General features: G+C 55.4%; 1 protein-coding gene across 5 annotated transcripts; it reads left to right on the top strand.

Moving 5' to 3' along the window:
* Window positions 1-1,509: 1,509 nt before the first annotated feature.
* On the top strand, window positions 1,510-22,127 carry KCNC4 (potassium voltage-gated channel subfamily C member 4). Of its 5 annotated transcripts, none has more exons than XM_075054893.1 (4): window positions 1,510-2,196; window positions 7,071-8,007; window positions 9,315-9,500; window positions 15,128-15,264. In XM_075054893.1, exons 1-4 carry the CDS (start codon window positions 1,546-1,548, stop codon window positions 15,262-15,264), a joined length of 1,911 nt encoding a protein of 636 aa, XP_074910994.1. In that variant the 5' UTR covers window positions 1,510-1,545. The 5 variants fall into 5 exon arrangements, with proteins under 5 accessions (XP_074910994.1, XP_074910996.1, XP_074910997.1 ...); XM_075054895.1 differs by lacking the exon at window positions 15,128-15,264 and adding an exon at window positions 21,952-22,127 and having other exon boundaries at window positions 1,535-2,196; XM_075054896.1 differs by having other exon boundaries at window positions 1,535-2,196; window positions 7,071-8,021; window positions 9,386-9,500.
* The last annotated feature ends 561 nt before the right edge of the window (window positions 22,128-22,688 follow it).

Raw genomic sequence — 22,688 nt, 5'->3', positions numbered from 1 at the left:
GGGGCTGAGCATCACCAGCACCCCAAGGGTGTAAGAGCCCACCAAGGAGGAGGGTTTAGGGGAAGGGACCCTGGGGCTGGGGTGGTTGGTACCCTGAGTCCCAGGCTCGGCGTCCGCGGGTGCAGCGCTGGGGAAGGGGCATCCTTCACCCGAGAGCCAAACCGGGACAGAGAGATGCTCGGGGGACGGAAAGAGGGCCAGGTCTGCCTGTAACCACCCGGCTCCCCACCGGCCACGGACCCCGCACCCGAGGTCGGTCTCTCCTGACCTCTCGGTGAGCGAGGGATTGCGAGCCAGGGAGGGATGGGATCTGCTCGAGCCTCTGCCAAGAGCTGGCTCCAGATCCGCAGCCAGCTCTGGGCTGCATTTCCCCTCCGGCGCGAAGCGGAGCTGGGGTGTCCGGGGTTCACTCCTCGCTGACACCGAGTCCCCGAGAGCCTCGCCTGCACGTCGGGCCCCGCGGGGAGGTGAGCCGGTACCTGGGGGTGCGGGGGGGGGGGGGGGCCTGGGGGGCCGGGTAGGGGGGGAGCTGGGCTGGGGGTGGAGGGGATGGAGGGATGGGAGGATGGAAGGAGGGATGCGGGGATGGAGGAGTGTGGTTGGGAGGGAGGGCAGCGGCGGGGGGCTGGGGGGCTGGGGCGGGGGGGGGGGGGGGTCCCCGGCGGGGCGGCGCCGGCTCCCGTAACCCCGCCGCTCGCTCCCAGCCCTATAAAAGCCCCGGGCGGCGGCTCTTCCCCCGCCGAGCCCCGGAGCAGCCCTCGCCGCCTCCCCCGAGCCGAGCCGGGAGGCAACGGCCGGGGCGCAACAGGCCCCCCCCCCCCCCCCCCGGGCCCGGCCACGCGTGAGCGGGGCCCCCCCCTCGGCGCCGCAGCCCCCCCCCCCCCCCGGGGAGGACAGGGCCCGGCTTGGGGCGGGGGGGGCACATCCATCCCACCTTCCCCCCCTGCCCTCCCCCGCCGGGAAGCGGGGAGGTGCCCCCCCCCCCCCCGACCCCGGCCCCGGGAGGGCGGAGGGAGCGCGGAGCCGCCGGAGCGGGCGGCGGGGCCCCCCCCCGCGCCTGGCGCTGCAGGTATCGGGGAGGGGGGGGGACACACACGCAGCCCGGCGGGGCTCAGGGCTCGTCGTGTCCGTGTCACCCCCCCGGCCTTGGCGGCGGCAGCATCCTCCCCGGCCGGGCCCGCATCCCCCCGCGGCGGAGCCGGGGCTGCCGCCCCCCCCCCCCTCCCCGAGCCCGGCCCGCGGCCCCCTCCTGCCCGCACTTGTTGCTGCCCGGCAGGGCTGGGCTGGCTCCCGGTTTAGGGCGGTTTTATTTCAGGGGGTGGTTTTGGAGGGGGTGGAGGTTGCAGCCTCCCCTGCCGTCCCCCAGCAGCCAGCGGTGTCCGGCTCGGCTCCAGCCTGCTCCCCCTGAGGCCAGAGCCAAGCCTGAGCCCCCCCTTTTCCCCTCCCCAGTCCCATCTCTGCCCCCCTCTCCCGCCTCCGCCGACCCCCAGCTCCTCGCCCGGAGGAAGGGTGCGCGTAGCGTGCATCTCCCATCCACCGAAATCTATGATCAGCTCGGTGTGTGTCTCCTCCTACCGTGGACGCAAGTCTGGGAACAAACCACCCTCCAAAACATGCCTGAAGGAAGAGATGGGCAAAGGGGAAGAGTCGGACAAGATCACCATCAATGTAGGTGGTACCCGGCATGAGACCTACAAAAGCACCCTCCGGACTTTGCCGGGCACCCGCCTGGCCTGGCTTGCCGACCCCGATGCCCAGAGCAACTTTGACTTTGATGGTAAAAGCAATGAGTTCTTCTTCGACCGTCACCCCGGGATCTTCTCCTACGTGCTCAACTACTACCGTACCGGCAAGCTGCACTGCCCTGCGGATATCTGTGGACCCCTCTTCGAAGAAGAGCTGACCTACTGGGGCATCGATGAGACGGATGTGGAGCCCTGTTGCTGGATGACCTACCGCCAGCATCGCGATGCCGAAGAGGCCCTGGACATCTTCGAGAGTCCCGAGCCCGGTGGAGGGGCCGGTGGAGAGGAGCCTGAAGAGGAAGGGGGTAGGGAGATGGCCCTTCAACGCCTGGGCATGGATGACAGGCCGCCGGGGGCGGCAGGGGCTGCCGGAGGGGGTGGTTGCTGTCGGAATTGGCAGCCCAGGATGTGGGCGCTCTTTGAGGATCCCTACTCATCCAAGGCGGCAAGGGTAAGCTCTCGAAACGTGCCAGTGGGGAGGTGGGATGGGGCCGTGCTGGGGTTGTGTCTCCATTTCCTCATGCCCATGGGTGAGATGGACTCTCCTAGTGGGTTGCGTGGGCGCCCCCGTTGCCATCTCCCTCCTACCATGGGGCGCGTTGGCCATCTCCCATCCAGGGGGAAGTCTCTTCCATCATCTCCCCATCCCCTCCTAACGCATTGCATCTGGGGGAGCTGGGGGCAGGCCCACTCCTTGTCCCCTTCGCACCCTCGGGTGCTACCCGGGCACCTCCTGGGCACATGGAGGTGAGGGATTATCAGGGAGAGTCCTTGGCAGGGCTGAGTCCTGGCAGAGTTTCAGGATGCTCTAGGACAGGCAGGACTGCTTGGGTTCCTCTCGTCAGGTTGTGTGCGTGCCCATGCCAAAATCCACATTTAATGGCCCAGGTGTGGAGTGGGGGGACAGGACTGATGCCTGCTGGCACCCAAATCAGGTCCTGAAGCAAACAGGATCCTCACAGTTGTCCCCGAGGAGCTTGTGCTCGTCTTCTACAGCAGCAGCAGCCCCAAAGGACACCGCGTGCCTCTGCGCAAGCACCCCTCCCTGCCCTGCGAGCACCCTCATCCCCGCACCCCTGTCCCCACCATCGCCGCGTCGATGCTGCCCACGCGCAGCATACGGTCCCCATCAGCACGTGCGAGCGCAGGCTCTCAGCCGCGGTTAACACACAAACACACACACGCATCCCAACCCCCTTTATCCACGCACGTCCCCGGGGACCTGGTACACTGTGTACACACACACACGAGCTCATACGTGCACAAACATCCCCCCACAACCTCCCCTTGCACATGCAGACGATCCCTACCCACAGCCACCGACAAGCCCGGGACATATACCCCATAACGAGGCGCATCTTTGGGCTCCCAGCCCGGGTCAGGCATTATTCTGCGCATGCGTCTCCTCTCCCAGCTACTCTTAGATCACCCCCAAAGTGCTGCCCACCGACCTCCAGACACCCACCTGTACCCATCCAGTCCCATCCCCACGCGTGTGTCCCCCATCACGCCCAGTTTATAAATCTGCTACACACACACATATAGGCATTTGGGATCTAAATGAATTCTGGATGCATTTAGAGGTGTAAAAAAACCATCAATGGTAAGAAATCCTGCAGGCATTTCACACCCACCAGCAGCGCGCGGGGCAGGGGGTCAGTTTGTCAAGGAGGTATTTTTGCAGCTAACGTAAGTGCAACACACACACACACACATGCAGAGGATGTTTGGGCAGCAAGAGCTTTACTCATTTTAAAAGGGGTACCCAATCCTTTGTCCATCTTTGAGGGCTTGTTGCCTCTGAGAGATGCTCTGAGTGGTGGAAAGCTCCAAATAAAAAATTAAACAAAAAAATAAACCTGAGCACAATAATTCAACTCAAATTTTTCATGTTATTATTTGGTTCTGCTTTTCCCGTGTGCTGAGCTGCTCTCGGAAAGGCATTTGCTTTAGCAGGAGGAGTGTGTTGGAGGGAGCAGAGATGGCTGTGATGTGAGCCCTGACTGGGGCTGGAGTGGGATCAGTCTGTACTGGGAGCTCCCTGCTTCCTTCTTACTGCCCTAAGATAAAGGCTCAGCTTAGCACTGCCACTGGGATGGTCACCTTCCAGTGGTAACGCTCACAGGCTCTTCTGGATCATGTTTTCCACTCTAAAATATCAGCATAGTTTTGCACTGGCTTAGAACTGCTTTGGCAGAAGGGGAAACTGAGGCGCGGAGCAGTGCAACCAAGCCAAGTAAGCTCAACCTGCCCAGCGCACCCAGTTAATGCAGGGAACTGTTGTTACTGGTTCGGAGTCACCATCCAGTACTAGGATGCTCCGGGACCCATGAGCATCTCTGCACGTGCAACGTTCATGGTGCTGCCTTGGTGTTTTGGGATGGCTGAAGTGGGATTTCATTAATACTGCCCCGTTTCAGAGTCTCCCCCTTCCTTTTCAGAGCAAAAGGGGTGCTGCCGGCCACGGCATTTGGCCTGGGGATGCTCGGGAGCAGCCGGTCCAGTGTGTCTTGCCAAACCTTGGCAGCAGCGGGAAGGAGAGCGGTCCCAGGTTGTGTGCGTAAACCCTCTCCCTCGATCATGCGACAGCAGTGACTAAGAGTCTCGAGGGCTGAATTTCTCCGGTCCTTGCTCCTCCTTGCCTGCGGAGCAGCCCCTCGGGCCCTGACTCAGTCGGCTCCTGGCTATTTCCATCTTTCCCTCCTTCCAGCTCTTCTCTCTCCTGGCACCTCCTGAGCTGGCGACTACATGAGCGTTCAGTGAGAAATTCCACCCCAAATTTTTAGTGTCTTTTCCTTGTAACATTGATGCCCACGGGATCTCGGCTCCTGCGTGTAGTGCAGTCTTGGTGAAAAATTGGTCCTTACTGTAGCTGCTGTCCCAGCTGGAGTGGAAAACTCTCTTTCTCCCCATGGGAAACTGCCCTGGTTGTGATTTTACCTCTAGTTTCAAATTTTGCTTACTTGTAGCTCCTCATTATTTTTCCTTTTGTAGCCTGACTTGTGGGGTTCTGACCTTACTTCCACTGGGATTTCCAGGCTAGTGATCCCCTGTAGGGTCATAGCTTTTTTGGGAACACCCATCTCAAGCTGTCGAGTGCATGTTGAGATAGCATAGATCATCAGCAGGTTCTGGAGGACTTGTTTGGTGGGACTTTTGGTGCTGTATTGGTGGCTACTGAGTATATGCATAGATTTTTATTTTTAAGATAGTTTTAGAAAAAAAACCTTGAGCTTGGAGCAGAGGCCAAAGCTGAGATAAGACATCTCCGGTCAGGTCTTCAGCTGCCACAAAACTGGAGCAGCACTATTGACTTGGGGGGGGGACGACGGTTGGCACTGGCTGTGAACCTGACTCTCCTATTTTTAGAGGTTGCTTTTGCTCCTGGGGCTAAATCAGATCTCACCTACACGGCTCATACAGCAGGGTTGCTTCATTGCTTGAGTGTTTGCAGGGTCTCACTCTCTTCCTTGGTAATTTTTTTTTATTCCTACTTGGCTCTGAGTCTAAGTTTTTACTCTTCATGTTTTCCTCAGATTCCCCATACAGGGAAACTCAGGAACATTACTCAGCCCTCAGCTGAAAAGCGGATTATTTTGGCCACGCCACTGCTATGTAGACACACTTGTCTGGTCAAACTGGCCTTGCTTTAAGATCCCACTTTGTTGTTGGGTTTGCTTCCCGAATTGCACATGGCTGATCGGCGAGGGCTGCCTTCGGAGCTGCCACCAGCTGATCCACATCACGGCGCGTGGTCCAGAGTGGTCTGATCTGAGGGGTACGGAGCATCTCAGCCCATCCCCGAGTAGGTGGCTGTCACGGGGTGGGGGGGGAGGATCATCTTCCAAAGGTTTCTCCATCAATTAGAGCCTGGGTTAAACTTCACACCTAACTTTTGGAGGGCTGATGTTCTCTGTGCTGGACCCACACGGGTTTGCCCTTGGGGACACCCCTCAAGGACGCTCTCGGCAGGCTCAGGGCTGCCGGCACGTTACTGCTGGTGTCCGGGGCCGGGTTTTTCTCAAGCGTGACTCAGGCTGTCTCTGCTGCTGATTCACTCCAGCCGAGGACCCGGGCTGTCATCTCGAGCAGGCTCGCAGTGTGGCTGCCTGCTCAATGCAGCCGGTCGGGTGGGTTCGACAGCAAAAGGTCGCATCTTGCTCAGTGCGGGTGGGGTGGGTTAGCAGCAAAGGGTGCTGTAGCAAGATCTGCTCCCAGGAAGCCAAACCCGCTGTGCTTTTGTGCTGGAGGAAGGTAGAAGAGCTTTTCTGCTCAGAGGCTTTTTTTTCGGGGGCTCTTGGAAACAGATGCTCTGGATAATGGACTCATCATGAGCTCATCCTGTCAGGGAGGAGGGCTGAGCAGGATTGATGGGGGGGACGACAAAGTGTTTTCTTTTTGACACAGCCTGTGATTTCCACTGCATGCTGCTGGCCCCTCCTCACTCCCATCCGAGGCGAAGTGGCAGCGTGCCGTGGGGCAGAGGTGGCGTGGAGGGGACAAAGGTCTCACCAGTCGGGCAGAGGGGAGCATCTGGGTGTTACCAAGTCCAAGCAGCAGTGGGATGCTGAGCTCTGCCTGCTCCTCTTCTCCTCATCCTGCCTTCCCAGTCCTGGAACCATTTGTGGGCACATCATCCACCACTGAACTTTAGGGAGCAGGGAGGGGGCAAAAGCCCATCTCTGATCTGTCCAGGCCCCAAACCTCAGTCATGAATGGTATGAACAACTCGCCTGGGGAGGGTTGGGGACGACTGTAGGGGAAAGCTCTGTGAATGAATCCTCTCAAAGTTCCCTTTTCATGTGTGTTCCCAGTGGAGGCTCCAAACCCAGGCTGTTGCAGGTCTCCCTTCATCCCCATCACTGTCATCTCTGGCATATCTCCAGCCACAGCTGGAGCCCAGCACACCTTCCCCTGTACATTTCGTAGCACTTGGAGAAAGGTCCTGCACTGATGGCCCCAGACACTGAGGTTTGCTGTCAACTCATGGGACAGGTCCGGGGAACCCTTCCTGTTCTCCATTCTTGGTCTTGGGGAAGTGGGTGGTGGCAGCACAGCTCCTGGGGTGTTTTGAGCCTGTTGCACTCATTTTTATTGAATGAGGACTTCTCCCATCCCTGCTATTGTTATTCACTAGCAGGTATTAGAAAAGATGTATCAAAGGCAGGTGACACCAGAAGTGAGTCTCAGGCTCACCAAAGTTATTGTCACGGTGGTTTATAAAATTGCTGCTCTCCTCCAAAGAGGAGAAGTTGACCCAAATGAACTAATCGGGAGGGGTTGACCCAGATCAGCTAATGGCCTGTGTAATTTCTACTTTTGCAGGTAGTTGCTTTTGCCTCGCTTTTCTTCATCCTGGTCTCCATCACAACCTTCTGCCTGGAGACGCACGAGGCCTTCAACATCGACGTCAACGTGACGGAGACCCTCGTGGTTGGCAACACCACAACGATCCTGCTGACGCATAAAGTGGAGACGGAGCCCATCCTCACCTACATTGAAGGTGTTTGCGTCCTGTGGTTCACCCTCGAGTTCCTGGTTCGCATCATCTGCTGTCCAGATAAGCTTCTCTTCATTAAAAACCTGCTCAACATCATTGACTTTGTGGCCATCTTGCCCTTCTACCTGGAGGTAGGTCTCAGTGGCCTGTCCTCCAAAGCTGCCCGGGACGTACTGGGCTTCCTACGGGTGGTCCGTTTCGTCCGGATCCTCCGGATCTTCAAGCTGACACGGCACTTTGTGGGTCTCCGGGTGCTGGGCCACACACTCCGGGCCAGCACCAATGAATTCCTGCTCCTCATCATCTTCCTTGCCTTGGGGGTCTTGATTTTCGCCACTATGATCTACTACGCTGAGCGGATCGGAGCCAAGACGTCCGACCCCCGCGGGAGCGACCACACTCACTTTAAGAACATCCCCATCGGGTTCTGGTGGGCTGTGGTCACGATGACGACCCTGGGCTATGGCGACATGTACCCCAAGACCTGGTCGGGCATGGTGGTGGGGGCTCTCTGTGCGTTGGCCGGGGTGCTCACCATCGCCATGCCCGTGCCCGTCATTGTCAATAACTTTGGGATGTACTATTCATTGGCCATGGCCAAGCAGAAGCTGCCAAAGAAGAAGAAAAAGCATATACCCCGTCCGGCCCCGCTGGACTCCCCTACCTACTGCAAATCCGAGGAAAACTCCCCCCGTAACAGCACCCAGAGCGACACTTGCCCGTTGGCGGTAGAGGAGGGGGCGGCTGAGCGGAAACGGTCAGGTGAGACCCCAAAGGTTGGGCAGAGGGAGGGGGAGACCTCCAGGAGCCCCTGAGGTGGCATTTTTGGTCCCCTGTGTCCCAGAGTCCCTGGGGACTGCCCTGCTGCAGGACGCGTCCCCCAGCTCTTGGGTTGGTGAGAACATGGTGCAGAAAGGGCTGGGGCCCTTGGGTGTCTGGGTATTGGGTGCTGTATTGGTGGACCAGGATGCTACAGATCAAGATCCCCCCTCCAGGCAGGGGGGGAAAGGCCAAATCCTGCTCTCCTAATGGCACAGATCAAGTCACTGTGGTGTGATTCAAGGTGTCCCTACCTAGCCCACCTCTTCCTCATGCTGACAGAGGTAAGACCATTTGCCTGATACCCATCTTAGCCTGGTAATGCCCCGGGGTAGATTTTCTTTTGCTTCCTCCCACCATAAATCAGGGCGAGCTTCACCAAGATGGATAAATCCATAGATATTCCCTGGGGCTTGACCCCACCTTCCCGTACATCTTCTAGTAGATGACCTGCAATGTCAACACTGCTCCAAATCCTGTGCTCAGGAGCAAAATCAGCCCCTGTCCTTTTATTATTTGGTCTCATGCACTGAGCTGAAGTTTGGGGGTTGGCCAGTCTTTCCTTCAGGTCAGGAGAGGGTATGGCCCCAGCCATGGGCAGTCATTGGTGGGCACCAAATGCCCCAGATATAGGTGTTTTCCTTTATAAATCTCCCTTTTCCACATTCCTAAGCATCCTGTCTGCTCCAGGAGCCCTGGCAGTGGGGAGCAGTGAGAGTAGATGTCCTGCTCTGGAGGAGCAGGTCAACCGAATCCCTTTACCCCAACACCAATCCAGGAGCTCAGGCCAGACCCTCACCTGGCATAGCATCCTCTCAGCTAACGAACTGCAGAGTCAAGATGACATAAATTAGCACTTCACTGCTAACCTGAGCAGCCCGTATCTCAGTGGTGTGAATTTTGGAGAGCTAAATCCCACTAATCAGGTGGGTGGATCTCAAAGACCAGGGGTGTTTCTTCCCTGGCAAACCCTGCTTGGCTTCACGCGGGATATTACAACCCTCAGCAGGAGTAAGAGCTGCTGTTTGCTGCTTGGGATTAAAATCTGGCATGGTCCTGCTCCCCTGGTCACTCTTAAGTTAGCATGTCCAGGCTGGGATCAGTATCTGAATTTGTTGGTATTGCTCTGAGCCATCTGCTATCTGGTTTTCTGCTTCCTTGCATGGTCTGAGCAAACCCTTCTGGCCACCCCAAGCACCTCATCCTGTGGGTTTATTGACTGCTAATGGGTCTCTGCCACCTTCTTGCAGACTCTAAGCAGAACGGTGAGGCCAACGTGGTGCTGTCAGATGAGGAGCAGCCGCTGTCGCCGACCGATGAGGAGAAGCGGCCCATGCGGCGCTCCAGCACCCGCGATAAGAACAAGAAATCCTCCACATGCTTCCTGCTGGCCACGGGTGACTTCTCCTGTGCGGCGGATGGAGGCATCCAGAAAGGTATGGCTGATGCTGGAGGTGTGAGCTGGCCCGTGGGCTGGGGAGGGTGAGATGGAGGAGTAGAGGTGGAGGTTTGTTGCATCCATCCGAGACAGTGGTTCATCTCCATCTGCCTGCCTGGCTGTTGTTCTTTGCTCCCCAAATCCACTTGTCTTCCTGCTTCTCCACCTGCTTCATCTCCATCCACCACGTCTCTCCGTGCTAGCTCTATCCTTTTTGTTTTCTCCTCCCCCAAGTTCTCCTCCCCTGATTGCCACCATGTGGGGTCTGTGACCCCATGCTGGCTGCAGCACCTTCCCTGGGGACAGGTCTGTCCCTTTGCTCCCCCGTGCTCCAGCTTCTCCTGTCCCTCCAACTCTTCTTGGGCTTCAATCACCCATCTCAGGGTGGTGTGAGGGGGACATCTCTCCCGGAGACGTGGTGAGGTTGTGACCGAAGGTGGTCAAAAGGTTTTCAGCAGGGAAAAAACCCCACAGGCTTTTTCTTTCCTCTCCCCTTCTGATGTCTTTTGGTGGGTTCGAGCGTGGGGAGCCACGATGTGTCAAGTGCTGCCTTGCCAAAAGCACCAGGCTGCCAGAAAGGCTGTCTCCTCTGGGTTTGGAAAGTGAGCTTTGCTAAGTGTTGAGGTTTTCAATGGGAAACTGTGGGGGAGATGAGTCAGGAAAACACAAAACTCTTTTCTTCCCATGACAAAACAAGAGTCCTCTTCAGCCTGGTCCCTTTGCACCATCCTCCAGCCTTCTCTGCTCCACCAGCAAGCATGCCCTGTGCCCGTCTCCCAGCACCCCAGCCCCTGGCAGGGTAAATCCAGTGCCTACCTTGAGCCACAAAATCCAGCTACGCCCTCAATTGCTGGGATAATTCTCAGGACACAGCTCAGGTTTTTAGGTCTGCAGTTATTTTTGTGTGTCCAGGGTGGTGTGGGATGATGTAGCTGCAGAGCTGACCTACCTCTACCTCCTCGGTACCATCTAATGCCAGTTACTGGGAATGGTGCTTGTGAGCTGGGACCAGGCAGGAGAAAAGATGATGTGCTATGTATCTGAGCTGCACACCAAGAGCTGCTGGCTCCTGGTGTTGATGATTTGGAGGCCCTCAAGGGTTTGCTGCTGTAGCACTGCTTGGGATGGTAAAGACTGCATGGGCTTGGGACAGAGGGAGGTGTTTGGGGGCAATCATGTTTATTACATTATTAGAAGCAAATTGGTTGCTTCCTCCTGAGAAATCAAGGATTCCCTTTGGCATTCCTGCTCAACCTCATCCCTTAGAGGAAAAAAATGAAAAGCTTTGCTCATCTTTGGGCAGAAGGGTACTATACAAATATTTGTTTGAAATGCCTCATGTTTTTTTCCTGGAAGTGCTTTTTTCTGTGAAGTTGGTCTTTTTTCTTAATGCCTGCTAATGCAAAGAGGTTCTAGTCCTGCTCCAGACTGGGGGGGATGCTGAACTGGAAGGCATGAAGGAGAAGGATGAAAGCCAGTGCTCATCTTCATCCTTACAAGATGCTCAAGTCAGGCATCTCTTCAACTGAAGCATTTGAGCTTGGTCCCACTGAAGCCAGGAGAACCAGAGTAGATCTGAGAGCTGAGGATCCAGTGCTGCTTTCGCTGTGCTCTGAAATCACATTACTTGGTTGCAGGAGACCAAGAGGTTTTTCTTCTTGCATGGTGGCAGCAACAGCTACTTGAAAGGGCATTTTGGTGATCTTTCTTGATTTGTTCTGGTGTCTTTTCTGCAAGTGTCAGAGTGCTTTTTACAACTAAAAATAGATGTGTACATGGGTCACTTACACCCACCTTGCTGAAATGGTCTTGCACCTGGAGAAAGGTGGATCCGGTGTCCAGAGGGACTTGAATAATGTATGAGACCTTTTGGGAAGAGGGAACCTCAGTATCTGTGTCCTGCTTGGGCCATTGGGGATGGACTGGTGGGATGCTGGCTGGGGAGGTCAGGGCTGATGTCTTCCCTGGTGAAATGCTCCAGCATGGTCGGGATTAGTGGTGACCAGAGGCGATCAGAGGGGCAAAGCAGGTTCCTGCACTCCAGCCGAAAGCCGTTGGGAGCCGCAGAGGCGCCTCTTCCCTTGGTCCTGATTTATCTCCTGCTGAGGCTGTTTGTTCTGGTACTGGGATGTTGGCAGCTCTGCAAATTGAGATGAGCTTGGTTCTGAGCCCGACTTGCTGATGGCCATCTGTCAGATCCTGGGACAGGTACTGATGTCTGTACAAGCTGTGGAAATCAGGAGATGGATCTGGATCAGGAATATGCTGCAGATCTCGGCATCCATCATGGTTCGAGCCTAATGCCAGCGGTTGGTCTCATTGGGGCAGCTCAAAGAGAAGAGCTACCCCTGCCCACCAGCCCTTGGACCTGCACCCTGGAGAAGACTGAGCTGGATTGCAGTGGATTGCCATGTAGCATGTGGTTTTTTGTCCCTATTACTGCTTCCAGTGATGTCACCTTGCTCCCTTGCTGCTGGGGACAGCTTCAGACCCCGTATCTCACTTCAGCACTCAGGTCCTGCTCAGCAGTTCCCCAAAATGTGTCCTGCTGGGGCCCAGGCACATTGGCATGGGTCTGTCTTGGTATGTGAGCCCCCGTCCTCTGCTTGGATGGAGGGATATGGAGGCAGGATGAGTCCAGCATCCCCATGCCAGCGAGATCGGTTATGATGGTCTAGGAAAAGGTAGCGACTGAAACCAGAGTGGGATTTCAAGAGGAGCCACAGGCAACAGGGTTAAATGGAGGGAAGAGGATTTACCCTCCTGGCAGGTCAGCTCTTCCAGCACCTCCCTTTGACGGCAGGCTGGCAAGGCAAAGTGGCAATTTTTGATGTGGTTGCCAGAACCCGGAGCATCATGCAGCTGATTTTTACTCTGTTGCTTGTTATTAGTGCAGGGCCCTGACCAGCACGTGGCTTGAGCGGTGTGGGATCAAGCGCGGGGATGCTCACCTGAGCATCCACCAGCAACGCTTGGCTGGGGGGAGAGCAAGGACAAGCCCACGTTTGCACGGGAACGCGCGTGCGAGTGTGAGTGCATGCAACACGCAGACGAGTGCCAGGCTGCCGTTATAAACAAGCACAGGCGTTCCTGGGCAATGCTGCCTGCTTGCATTACCCTGTCCCCATCTGCTGCTGGCTCAAAGCATGTGCGAGCGTGCACGTGCGCTCGGGAGCCACGAGTGTTTGCATGTGGGGAGCGTGGCATTGCCAGGTCCCAGGGAAGAGCCCCCAGGGGTTACACACTGCCCCACTGCTCTGTTTATAAGATGCCTCTATATGGCTCCTTGGCAACAAACCCATTTATAAAGCAATCCCGGTGACCTCAGTTAGCACCTCTATGAGTTGCTGGGATACTGGCTCCGTTAACGAAAAGCATCGGTGGCAATTAGCAGAGCACAACCCTCCGGTGCTTTGCAGCTTGACTCTGTGGTGGCACCTGGCTCTGAGCTGGGTGGAAAACCACAATGGCCTTGAGGGATGGAGTCCTGAGCTCCTTCCCAGGTGCTCCCACGAGTGTGGCTTGGGAATAAATTGATGGAGAAAATGAAGTGTTGGGCTCGGGGCAGGTTTGCCTTCAGAGTCCTGTTGCAGAGGGGCCCTGGGGCAATCAAGCATCTTTATGAAGTGCTGCCCCAAACTGTGATGCTTGAGACTTAATCAAACCCGGCAGCATGATTTTTGGCCCTGTTCCTATGCCCATGTCTATCCTTTTCTATTCAGTGATCTGAGCAAGAGGGCAAAGAGCATCTGTAAAGTGCTCAACTGCATCAGTGGCTCCTTGCATTGCCAAGGTGGCTTCCAGCAAGCCCCAACTCTGTAACACCTCTCCGCCAAATCGATGTTGTTTGGGTGCTGGATCCATCAGTAACCCCAAGCTTTCAGGGACCGGTTGCATCTCGGCACGATTGCTTCCCACACACATGGCTCAGGGTGGCAGGGAAATGCGTGAGCTCTTCAAAGAGCCTCAGGGCTCCTGGGAAAAGAGCAAGGTTTGCTGAAGGATGAGCCTGATGCAGTTTTGGGTTTTTTTTGGGGAGGAGAGAGGGGTCTTTGCATCAGCTGCTGTAGGTGGGAAACATCCCCAGCTCAGGGCTCTGCTCATTTCCCTCCTCGCTTGCTGTGTGGATTCATGCCAAAAAGTAAATAAGGAAATTGCTCTTCTCTTTGGGGCCTGATTCTGCTCTCGCTTCCACTGCGGGAACTGGAAAAGCTTTGCTGAAATCAGCAACAGGTTTAGGCAGATGACCTCTTTTTCCCCCTTGTCTGCTCAGGGGGATGAGTTCTGGGAAGCGGTTGAAGACTCCTGTGCCTCCCTGCCAGCTGCTGTGGTTGGGAAATGATTAGGAAAAAAGTATAAAAAGGGGACAAAAATCAGATTTAAAGAGGTAGTGCTCTGGAGCCTTCTCCAGACGATGCTCATGTCTCAGCATCCTCCTCGGGGGTGTGTGGGGGGGTGATGCCGTGATCGCTCTGGTGTGAGCCTTAATCCCTGATCCAAGCCCAAAACAGCCTGGCTGGGCCAGCACCTGCCGTCGGTGCCTTCACAGCAAAGCAGAACCTGAAGACGCGCCATTAACTCCCCAGGGGGGACACAAGGACGGTTTCCAAGCTTGGTGCTGCCGAAGGGGCCATCCATCACCTTGTTTTTCTGCTGTCAGGGAGCCGCCTCCCTCCACTCCCCGCCTGCGTACGCACACTCGCACGTACTTGCTTTCTCCAGAGCTCGCTGGTGCTTGCAGGGAAGGCAAAGGCAAGGCTGGGTTTGCTCGCCCGGGTGCTCTCAGGGAAGATGCAGGAGTGCGGCAAGGCGCAGGGCGGTTGGGCTCATCACAGCCGGGAGCATCCTTAATTTTCAATATTTGGCAGCAGAGCTGTCCCTGCAAGGTGCAGCGATCCAGAGAACAGATCTTGGGGCTCATCTTTGAACAGGGCTGCTGTTTGGACCTAAAAATCCAATTTTCAGTGCAAATACTTAGTTTCTTTCCTCAAAGAAAAGTGGCTTTTGACCTGCGAGAGCATTTGTTCTGGCTGTTGCTTTTCAATAAAAGTTGGAGCAATTTCTGGCTCTTTGGGGGAGTGTGAAGGGTTCCCATGCTTAAAGCAATAGAAATATTTTGCTTTTTAATGCAATTTTTTATGGAAAATAATGAGCACATCTACCTGCTCCTTTCCGTACAGAAAGGTGTCAGCAGCAGCTTGCTGCTACAGCCGGCTTCAAAACCAGAGCCGGGGGAATAACTCCTTCCAAATTCCATATTTGCTTGAGTTCTGCTGCTTTTCCCCGTTTGCTTCAGCCCATGAAATCCCCAGACTCATTCCTCATTCAGAGCAATTTAGGAAACAAAACCCAGCAACCCCTAGGACTGATTTGGTCTCGCAACTTCAATGACTTTTGAGTCCTGGATTTGGCCAGCGCTGCTCGACTGCATGGGGAGCCGAGGGGAAGGGAGGGGAGGTCTGGAGGATCTGCAGAAGCTTGGTTGCCCTCAAAAAACCCTTCCTGAATTTTTTAGGGGGTTGAATTGGGATATGGGGCTGGGCGATGCTCACCCTGGTGCTCTTTGCTTTCCGAGCCTTGGGAAGGAGGCTGCTCGGCTCTAACCTGTCCGTTTTCTTCACCAAGGCTATGGAAAATCCCGAAGCCTAAGCAGCATAGATGGTGTGGCAGGATCCACGGTGGGCTTGGCTCCCCTTGCGTCCCGCTGCAGCTCTCCCTGTCCTCTGCGGCGTCCCTGCTCTCCCGTCCCCTCCATCCTTTAAAACGCCGCCCGGATCCTGCTTTGTTGTGTCGTGTCGTGTTGCTCTGTCCCATCCCTGCCCCGTGACGTCGGGTCTCCGCGGCGCTGCCTGTGCCCAGAGGAGACCGAGCTGGGACATCTCCATCCCCGAGAAGCGCGTTCTGATCTTCTCCAGCCCAGCGCTGCCACCGTGCTCCCCCTGCCCGGTTTGCAGGACGTGTAACGTCTCCATTGAACTTGTCTCGTGCCCATGTGTTTGGGACAATCCCTGGAGTAGGTGTCTGTTGGTTCTTTGGGTTTTTTTGGTTTGGGTTTTTATTTTTTTCCCCTTGAAACCTTATTCATCCTAAATAAATTGGGCCAACCCATGCGATTCCCTCTGGTGTCGAGCCCTCCTTCCCGTGGGCCGTTTGCACTTGGGCTAAAGGGTGGTGGAAATGCAAGGAGAACATGTTGACTCATAAAATTATATATCATTGTGCTGGAAATGGCTGAGTTCATATCATTTTAGGTCTTTTTTTAAAAAAAACCATCCTCAAGTTTCTGGAGGCAACAGATGAATAAACCTCTATTCCCAGCCCAGCAGCAGTTCCCCTCTTGTTTTGTGCTTTTTTTCTGCCTAAATCACACTCATTCCCTCCCAGCTTGTGTCTGCTTCTCTATCCAACCTCAGGGATGGTCCTGGGGCTGAAGATGGCTTGGCAGCCTTGGAAACCAGCCCCAAGGTCCTGTGGAAGTTGGAGACTGTAGGGCCCCCGGCTGGGTGTGGGGAGCATGTGGAGGCTGGGATAAAGGATTGGCAAAATATCTGTATGGATGCTCCCAGGAAGAGCTGGGAGGTGGTGGGGAGAGGAATATGGGGCCCTGGGAGCAGTTGGGAGAGCTGCTGCTGCTGTTGAATAGTGGGGAAATGAGAGATTTGAGACAAAATGGTGCCTGAATGGGTATGGGGATGAATCCTCTTTTGAGATGGACGTGGAGTGGTGGGGCAGAGCATCCCCATGGGGATGGGAGCTGGCTTTGAACCTGGTCTTCCCCCGTCCTTGGGAGGATGAGGTTGGAGCACCAAACTCCGGGTCGCACCGCTGGTTTTTGCTCACATGTGTTAGTTTTTGGGATGATTTTGAATGATCTCGGCTAGAACTAGAACAAAACCTTCAGTCCCCTGACTTCTGGCTCATTTCTAGCTCTGTTGCCCCAGTTTTGCTTCCTTGGAGACAGCTGGCTCTCAGGTGGCTGAAAGGGGCTGGTTTGGTGGGTGCAGCCCTGGTCTCGACTTTCATCCCGGTGCTCTTTCAGTGTCTTTCCTTACTCTGAGCAAGTCCAGCTCTCTGGGGCTGGAGCCTGGGGACTTCCAGCCAGAGGATGGGGAGCAAAGCTTAGCCTTGGGTGTGTTTAAGATAAAAAAAGGCCCGAGAGATTTTGGGGGCCAGGCCCTTCCCTTCCGTCTCGGCCAAACTGGAGCTTGTGTGCAGGGGATGATGCAGAGTGAGGATCCCCTTGGTGCAAGGCTGGTCCCCGCACCCCGAAGGAGGCAGGCTGGATTTTAGCAGATTCCACAGCCAGGACCCTCCTGCTCCTTCCCAGGCTCCCAGTGCCTCAGTTTCTCTAAGTGTAGAGAAGGATTAATGCTGGGACCCTCCTGCAGTAAAACTCCTTGCTGCCACAGTGGAAGAGATGCTATGCAAGGAGGAATCATCAAATGCCTCATCTGGCTTATTTTTTTTCCTCCCCATTGAGTTGAAGGAGCTGCCAGGAGGAGCCAGTCACCACATCACCAAAACAAGCCCTCTCCAAGTCTTACATGGGGCCGGCAAGAAGCTCTTGCCTTTTATTTCACTTTTCCTCTTTCCCTCCTCTCTTCTCCTGCCCCAGCCATGTGAGCGGAGTGGTGAGAGTCAAAGGAAAGCAGAAAAGAGGGGAAAAAACTTGGTGCCAGGAGCTGGGTCCTGGGGCTTGACGGCAGGAGCTGAGCACCGCATAGACCCGGTGCTGGAGCTGGAATTTCTCCAGATTTGGGGAGAATTGAGGATGAGCCGCATCCCTTCTCTGCCCAGGATGTCCCATCGTGGTTTCCGACCCTTGTGCTGCGGCGGTGATTCAGTCCTCGCTGGCAGCACCTGACTTTGCCGTGTTTAGCTGCATTCCTTGGATTTCTGTAATTAAAGTGTATTCTCACACCAAACAATCAGGGTAACTCGACAGGTTCGTGAATCACCCCAAAATCCCATGAACTGGGTGAAGGGGCACCGCACCGGTGCTTCTCTGGTGCATCCTCCCCTTTGGAGCAGGCTCCTCTCGAAGCAGAATGAGCTGAAATATCCCCAGCCCGTGCGAGCGGGAAGGTCACCCTCCATGATTTCAGTGGTCTCTGAATCATAAATGATTTAACCAAGGTCATGCGCTGACTTTGGGGACGAGCCAGGCATGAAAAACCATCTCTGCTGCCCTGTCTCTTGCAGAAGCAGCAGATCAAGAGACTCAAACTTTGGGGTTTGAGTCTTTTGAAAGCACAGGATTAACCCCGGAGCAGACGCAGCCACAGATCCCAGGAGATCCCACCCTCTCCTTTCTCCCCACCAGCCCCCCAAATCAGCTCATCCAAACACCGGAGCTGGTTTCCCAGTGTGGAAAACCTTTGGAGGACCCCCTCCCAAAATCTCATCCCCATCAGAGCAACGAGGGTTGAGTGTGAGAGCTGACATGGAGCCGGTACGATGCAATTTTTAGCAGTGGCGTTATGCAACTCGGGAGAAGGGATGACTAATGTGCAAAAAGCTCCTCTAAAACAACCGAGCCCCAAATGGGAGACGGAGGGATTTCAGTGGGAGGCACCAAACTGTTGAAAAACCCATCGCATCTTCTCCCTCTTCCTCCCCGCCTTCTTCTGAACAAGTGATTTGGGGGATGCAGGAGGGGGAAAACCAGCATGTTGTTATTTTTAGGTGGGGTCTGGGTCGGTTTTGGGGATGAGTTAGCAGGGGTTAATCCCCTGTATAAGATCATAAGAGGAGCTGTAGTAGATCAGAAGAGCAGACCACTAAATATCTCTGTAGCCCAGGGTTTTATCTCAAACAGTGGCCAAAATTGGCTGCCTAGAGAATAGGATAAGAATAGAGCAAGAATATACGATACTTCCCCCAAATATCCTCCCAGCCGCTTATCTATGTTTAGGGATCTGGCGCGGAGCGCACGTTCCAGCTAAGGCGAAAAGCAGCGGGAGAAAGCAAGGTTGTTTGATTTATTTTTGATGAACTGAATAAATCAATAGGAGTCCGGCTGCCTCTGCCCAAGTCCTAAAATGGCATTTTAAAAAAAATCAACTGGTGTGCAGTGACTGTCAGGGCAGGGAGCTTGCTGCCGGCATCCTAGCCTGGAAAGGAGAGTTTCCCGTGGGATGGGGTGAGCGTGTAGGGTCTGAGCTGCTGTCTTGTTCCCAGCAGGATGCTGTGATTGAGCAGGAACATACAGATAAAGCACTGTATGTACCATATATACGTGCCCCTCACCTATGTATAGCGTGATGCCCAGCAGTGTGGTACCAAGGGGACCTTTAGTGCCCTGTCGCAGCTGCAGATGCACGTGATGCTCAACAGCGGGAATGGCATCAGAGATGCTGCGTAGCACCAGGCTGCCCTGATGTTGTTGGATGTCCTTGCATCCATCCATCTGTGTGTCTGTCTGCTGAGACCGGCAGCACTTTGGGACGGGGATCAACCCCCTTATAACCACCTGCACCCAGTGCAGAAAGCAGCCATGCAAGGGACAAAAGCCGAGCAGCTATTTTCCTTTGGATCTGGGGGGATTTGGGGGCAGTTGCCCCCTCCATCATCCAGCAGCAGCTTCTTCCTTCTCTCTTCCTCCTGGAGACTTGGCTCGCCGTCCAGTGCCTCATGGAGGCTGCGCTGCCATCCCAGGTTGCGTGCAAAGTATTAATTGTTATTGTTGCAACAACTGCTCTGTTTCTCGGGAGATGCCTGAAAGAGCTGAGAAAATAGAAAGGCCTGTCAGGCAGCTGGGCAGGAGGTTAAGATGTCAAGAGAGTAATTGCTCTACCCAGAAGCAGCCTGTTTCTGGCTTCCCTGGCACTGCCAGGAAAAATCCTCAGTGCTTATTTGATGACAATAAAAAAAAATTAAAATAAATAGCAACCCCATCCCTTGCCCGTGCTGACGAGGAACGGGGAGAGCAGAGGCAGATGCAAAATAAGATGCAGTTGAGCTTATAAATAGGTGCCTCCCAGCTCCCAGTCTGTTACTTCATTACCTCCGCCTGGGCAATCAATCCTTAGGTTTTTCCCCCATGAAAAGGTAAATGGAGGCTCGGAAAGTATTTTGCAAACTGCTGGGGAGCGGGTCACACTCTTTCTTTCATGTGGGACAGCCTGGGGCAGGGTGATGGCTGTGAAAAAAAAATAATCCTTTGACTTTTGGAGAGCGAGAGGGGAATCAGCTCGATGGCAGCACTGCCCTGGCACAAGGCTCGGGACCAGCTCTCCAGATTGTGCGGAGGATGCCCAAGGCGAGAGGCGGCTTTGCAGATGTGCAGCCCCCCAGGGTAGCATCTCTGGTCCTCGCAGCACGGGAGATGCAGGTGGCCGCTGGCTTTTGCTCCATCGTAGTGAAATCCCCCCGTCTTTGCGGTCCATGGAGATGGGCATTGTGAAAGATGCTGATGTTGCCTGGGAGGTGTTTAACTCCAACATCTGGGGAGCACAGTGGGTTGCTCTGCCCCATGGGGCACTGCTGGCTCTTCAGACCCCTCCTGTTGCGGCGGTGAAAAGAAAAGGGACCAGCAAAATGTCCTGGGGTGGCCTGGGGAAGCTTTTGAGGGGGGGCTGGGGGGGCTGTGAGGAGCCATCCCTGCCAGAGTGTTTTGGCTTTTGGTGATTTCTCTTTCAGCACCTCCTGAGCCTCTCATCTGCAAATAGATCTTTCAATGAGGGGGGGGGGGGGAAAAAGGGGGGGAAAAAAAAAAGCATGTGCACTTGCAGACTGAAGTGGAGTTAGCGTAGGACCTACCCAAACATTGTGCTGGAGCAGCTGGGAGCTGGCAGCCCGTGGAGGCAGCACTTAAGGGTGTTTGGGGAGATGCTTGTAGGGGGAAAGTGGGACTGTGTGAACTCACCACCCCTGGAAATCTGGGGGGGAGGATGGCCCAGGCAGCACCACAGCAAACCCTGGGGATTTTGGGGGCTGGGTGACAGCCACGCTGTGCCAAGCCTCCCGCCTTGCCCAAGGAGGGGATGGTAGAGCATCAGCCCACTGTCGTTGGGCAGCAGATCTGCACCCAAAAAAAGGTGGAGGAAGGAGCCGTGCGCCACGGAGGGGCTGCGAGGGCGAGAGGGACTGGGACCTGCTGGCGGTGCGGAATCGAGCCAGCAACGATAAGCTGAGACAGGAGGGCGGTTTTCTTGTGGCGGCTTTGTCTGGGGGACAGCGATTGAACGAAAAAAATCTCGGCTGTTGTTATTTATTTTTAGTCGTGCTAACTTTTTTCCGAGGCTGGGAAGCTGCTTTCCAAGGCAGGTCCCTGGAGGATGCGGGCAGCAGGTCTCGAGCTAGCACACAAAATGGCTTTGAACGGGGAGGAGGAGATGGGAGTTAAAAGCCGAGTCGTGTCCCTGGTAAATCAATCGACCTGACGGGGAATGTTTCTAGCAGGCCACGAGCCCTGCTGAGAGCTTTTAGCTGCTTGCAGGAGCGATTGAACCAGGAGCAGTGATATTTTTCAGCAGCTGCTTCGTGCATGGCCAGCGCTGGTCCCCAAATTGGTGCTGGGGCTGATGCTGGGTCCCCCCAGCTGATCTGTCATGGCAGGCTGGGAGGTGGGCACCTCTCCTGGAAGCCCTGGGATTTAGGGACTTTAATCTCAAGGGTTTTTCTGGGATGTGGGACTTCGAAAAGCCTCCATGTCTGGGCATTGCTCACCCAACGTGCACAGTGGTGCTCGAGGGAGGATGAGACCTTTATTTTTGGGAAAATGAGATGTTTTTGGAGCTGTGTTGGGTCTGCAGAGGGGAAAGCCAGGGCAAACCCATGGTCAGGAGCTGGTCTTGGGTTTTGTAGCAAAATCCTTGGGTGGAAAGTGCAGCTCCGTGGCTTATCGGGTGGATCAGGCGCTGTCTCCCTGTCTGATGGCCCCTCGCCTGGAAACCAGGTCCTGGCACATGGGTAGAGGCGATGTTGTGACTCAGAGCTCCAATCAATGTTAATTAATTCAATGATAACGAATGAGAGGGAGAGAGAGAGAGAGAGAGAGAAGAAGAAACACTGTGGGATATTAATGCACCAGGCTTGGCTTTGGGACATCTGGCTTGGGGTTGGCTTGGGAAGTTTTGGTCAAGAGCAGCTTTCTGGGAGGAGAGGGCTGCGGCAGGGATGACTTCTTTCCTCTGTTCTTCATTTTTACCCTCAAAATCACCCTGACTCCATGTCTGGTTTCTTTCAGAGAATCATTTTCCATGTCTCCATCTCTGGGTGCATTCTGAGGCTTTTTAAAAACATTTTTTCCTGGTTTACTGGTGGAATAGCAGCATTTTATCCCTCCAAAGAAGGCCATTTGACTTTGTAGTTACTCTGTTTTCTGCACCCTGCAAAGTTTGGGTCCTCTGGAAGCTCAGTCTCCCTCGCCTTCTCCTATTTCTCCACAAATAGCCAATGAAAGCAGTGTCTAACGGCGTGTTTAATACTTGTGTCTTTAATTGCAGACACCTGCCAAGACGTCCTCTCTTCCAGTTACCCCCAGGGTGAGGTGGTCACCTTCTCCTGAGCTCCGGCTGGATGCAGGCAGCACCCCGGTGAGGGATGCCTTCCCTGAGGGATGCTCTCCCCAAGGGATGCCTTCCCCAAGGGATGCTTGCCCCGAGGGACACCTTCTCCGAGGCGGAGGCGTGTGTGCCCCCGAGGGATGCTGTCCCTGAGGCTAAGGGATGCTGTCCCAAAGGGATGCGTTCCCCAAGGCCAAGGGATGCGTTCCCCAAGGCTCAGGGAAGCTCTCCCTGAGGCCAAGGGATGCATTCCCCAAGGGAGATGCTCTCCCCGAGGCTGAGGGATGCTCTCCCCAAGGCTGGGACATGCATGCCCCCAGGGATGCCCTCCCTGAGGCCAAGGGATGCTCTCCCCAAGGAGCTTTGCTTGCCCACCACAGCAGCCCAAAGCTCCAGTTGCCAGCTCCACAGCTGGGGGGGGTGGGGGTTGGCAGCCGGGTCTCCCCCCCCCAAAGAGGTGCCACATGGCAGCGGGGCCGGGAAGGGAAGTCGGGGTGCCAGGGGCAGCCCCGCTCCCCTGCCTGCTGCCAGCCCTGCCACATAGACGCTGCCCGGCTCCCCAGCGCACCCCTGGGCTGCCCCCCTCCCCTCGCCCATGCTTTCGGATGCACCTCGCCCCTCCGTCTCCGGAGACTTGCCAGCTGCTCACCCGAGACATCGCTGCCCGCGGCTCCATC

Source organism: Buteo buteo, chromosome 23 (assembly GCF_964188355.1).
Source record: "Buteo buteo chromosome 23, bButBut1.hap1.1, whole genome shotgun sequence".
Lineage (NCBI taxonomy): Eukaryota > Metazoa > Chordata > Aves > Accipitriformes > Accipitridae > Buteo > Buteo buteo.
This window is presented reverse-complemented; position numbering and strand designations above follow the sequence as displayed.

What these genes read in the sequence shown, in the direction of transcription:
- KCNC4 (XM_075054894.1), top strand. Translation starts at nt 1,546, where the DNA reads ATGATCAGCTCGGTGTGTGTCTCCTCCTACCGTGGACGCAAGTCTGGG. An exon ending in ACTCATCCAAGGCGGCAAGG is followed by an intron (nt 2,197 to 7,070) that starts GTAAGCTCTCGA and finishes CTACTTTTGCAG; the next exon opens with GTAGTTGCTTTTGCCTCGCT. An exon ending in GGATGGAGGCATCCAGAAAG is followed by an intron (nt 9,501 to 15,127) that starts GTATGGCTGATG and finishes TTCTTCACCAAG; the next exon opens with GCTATGGAAAATCCCGAAGC.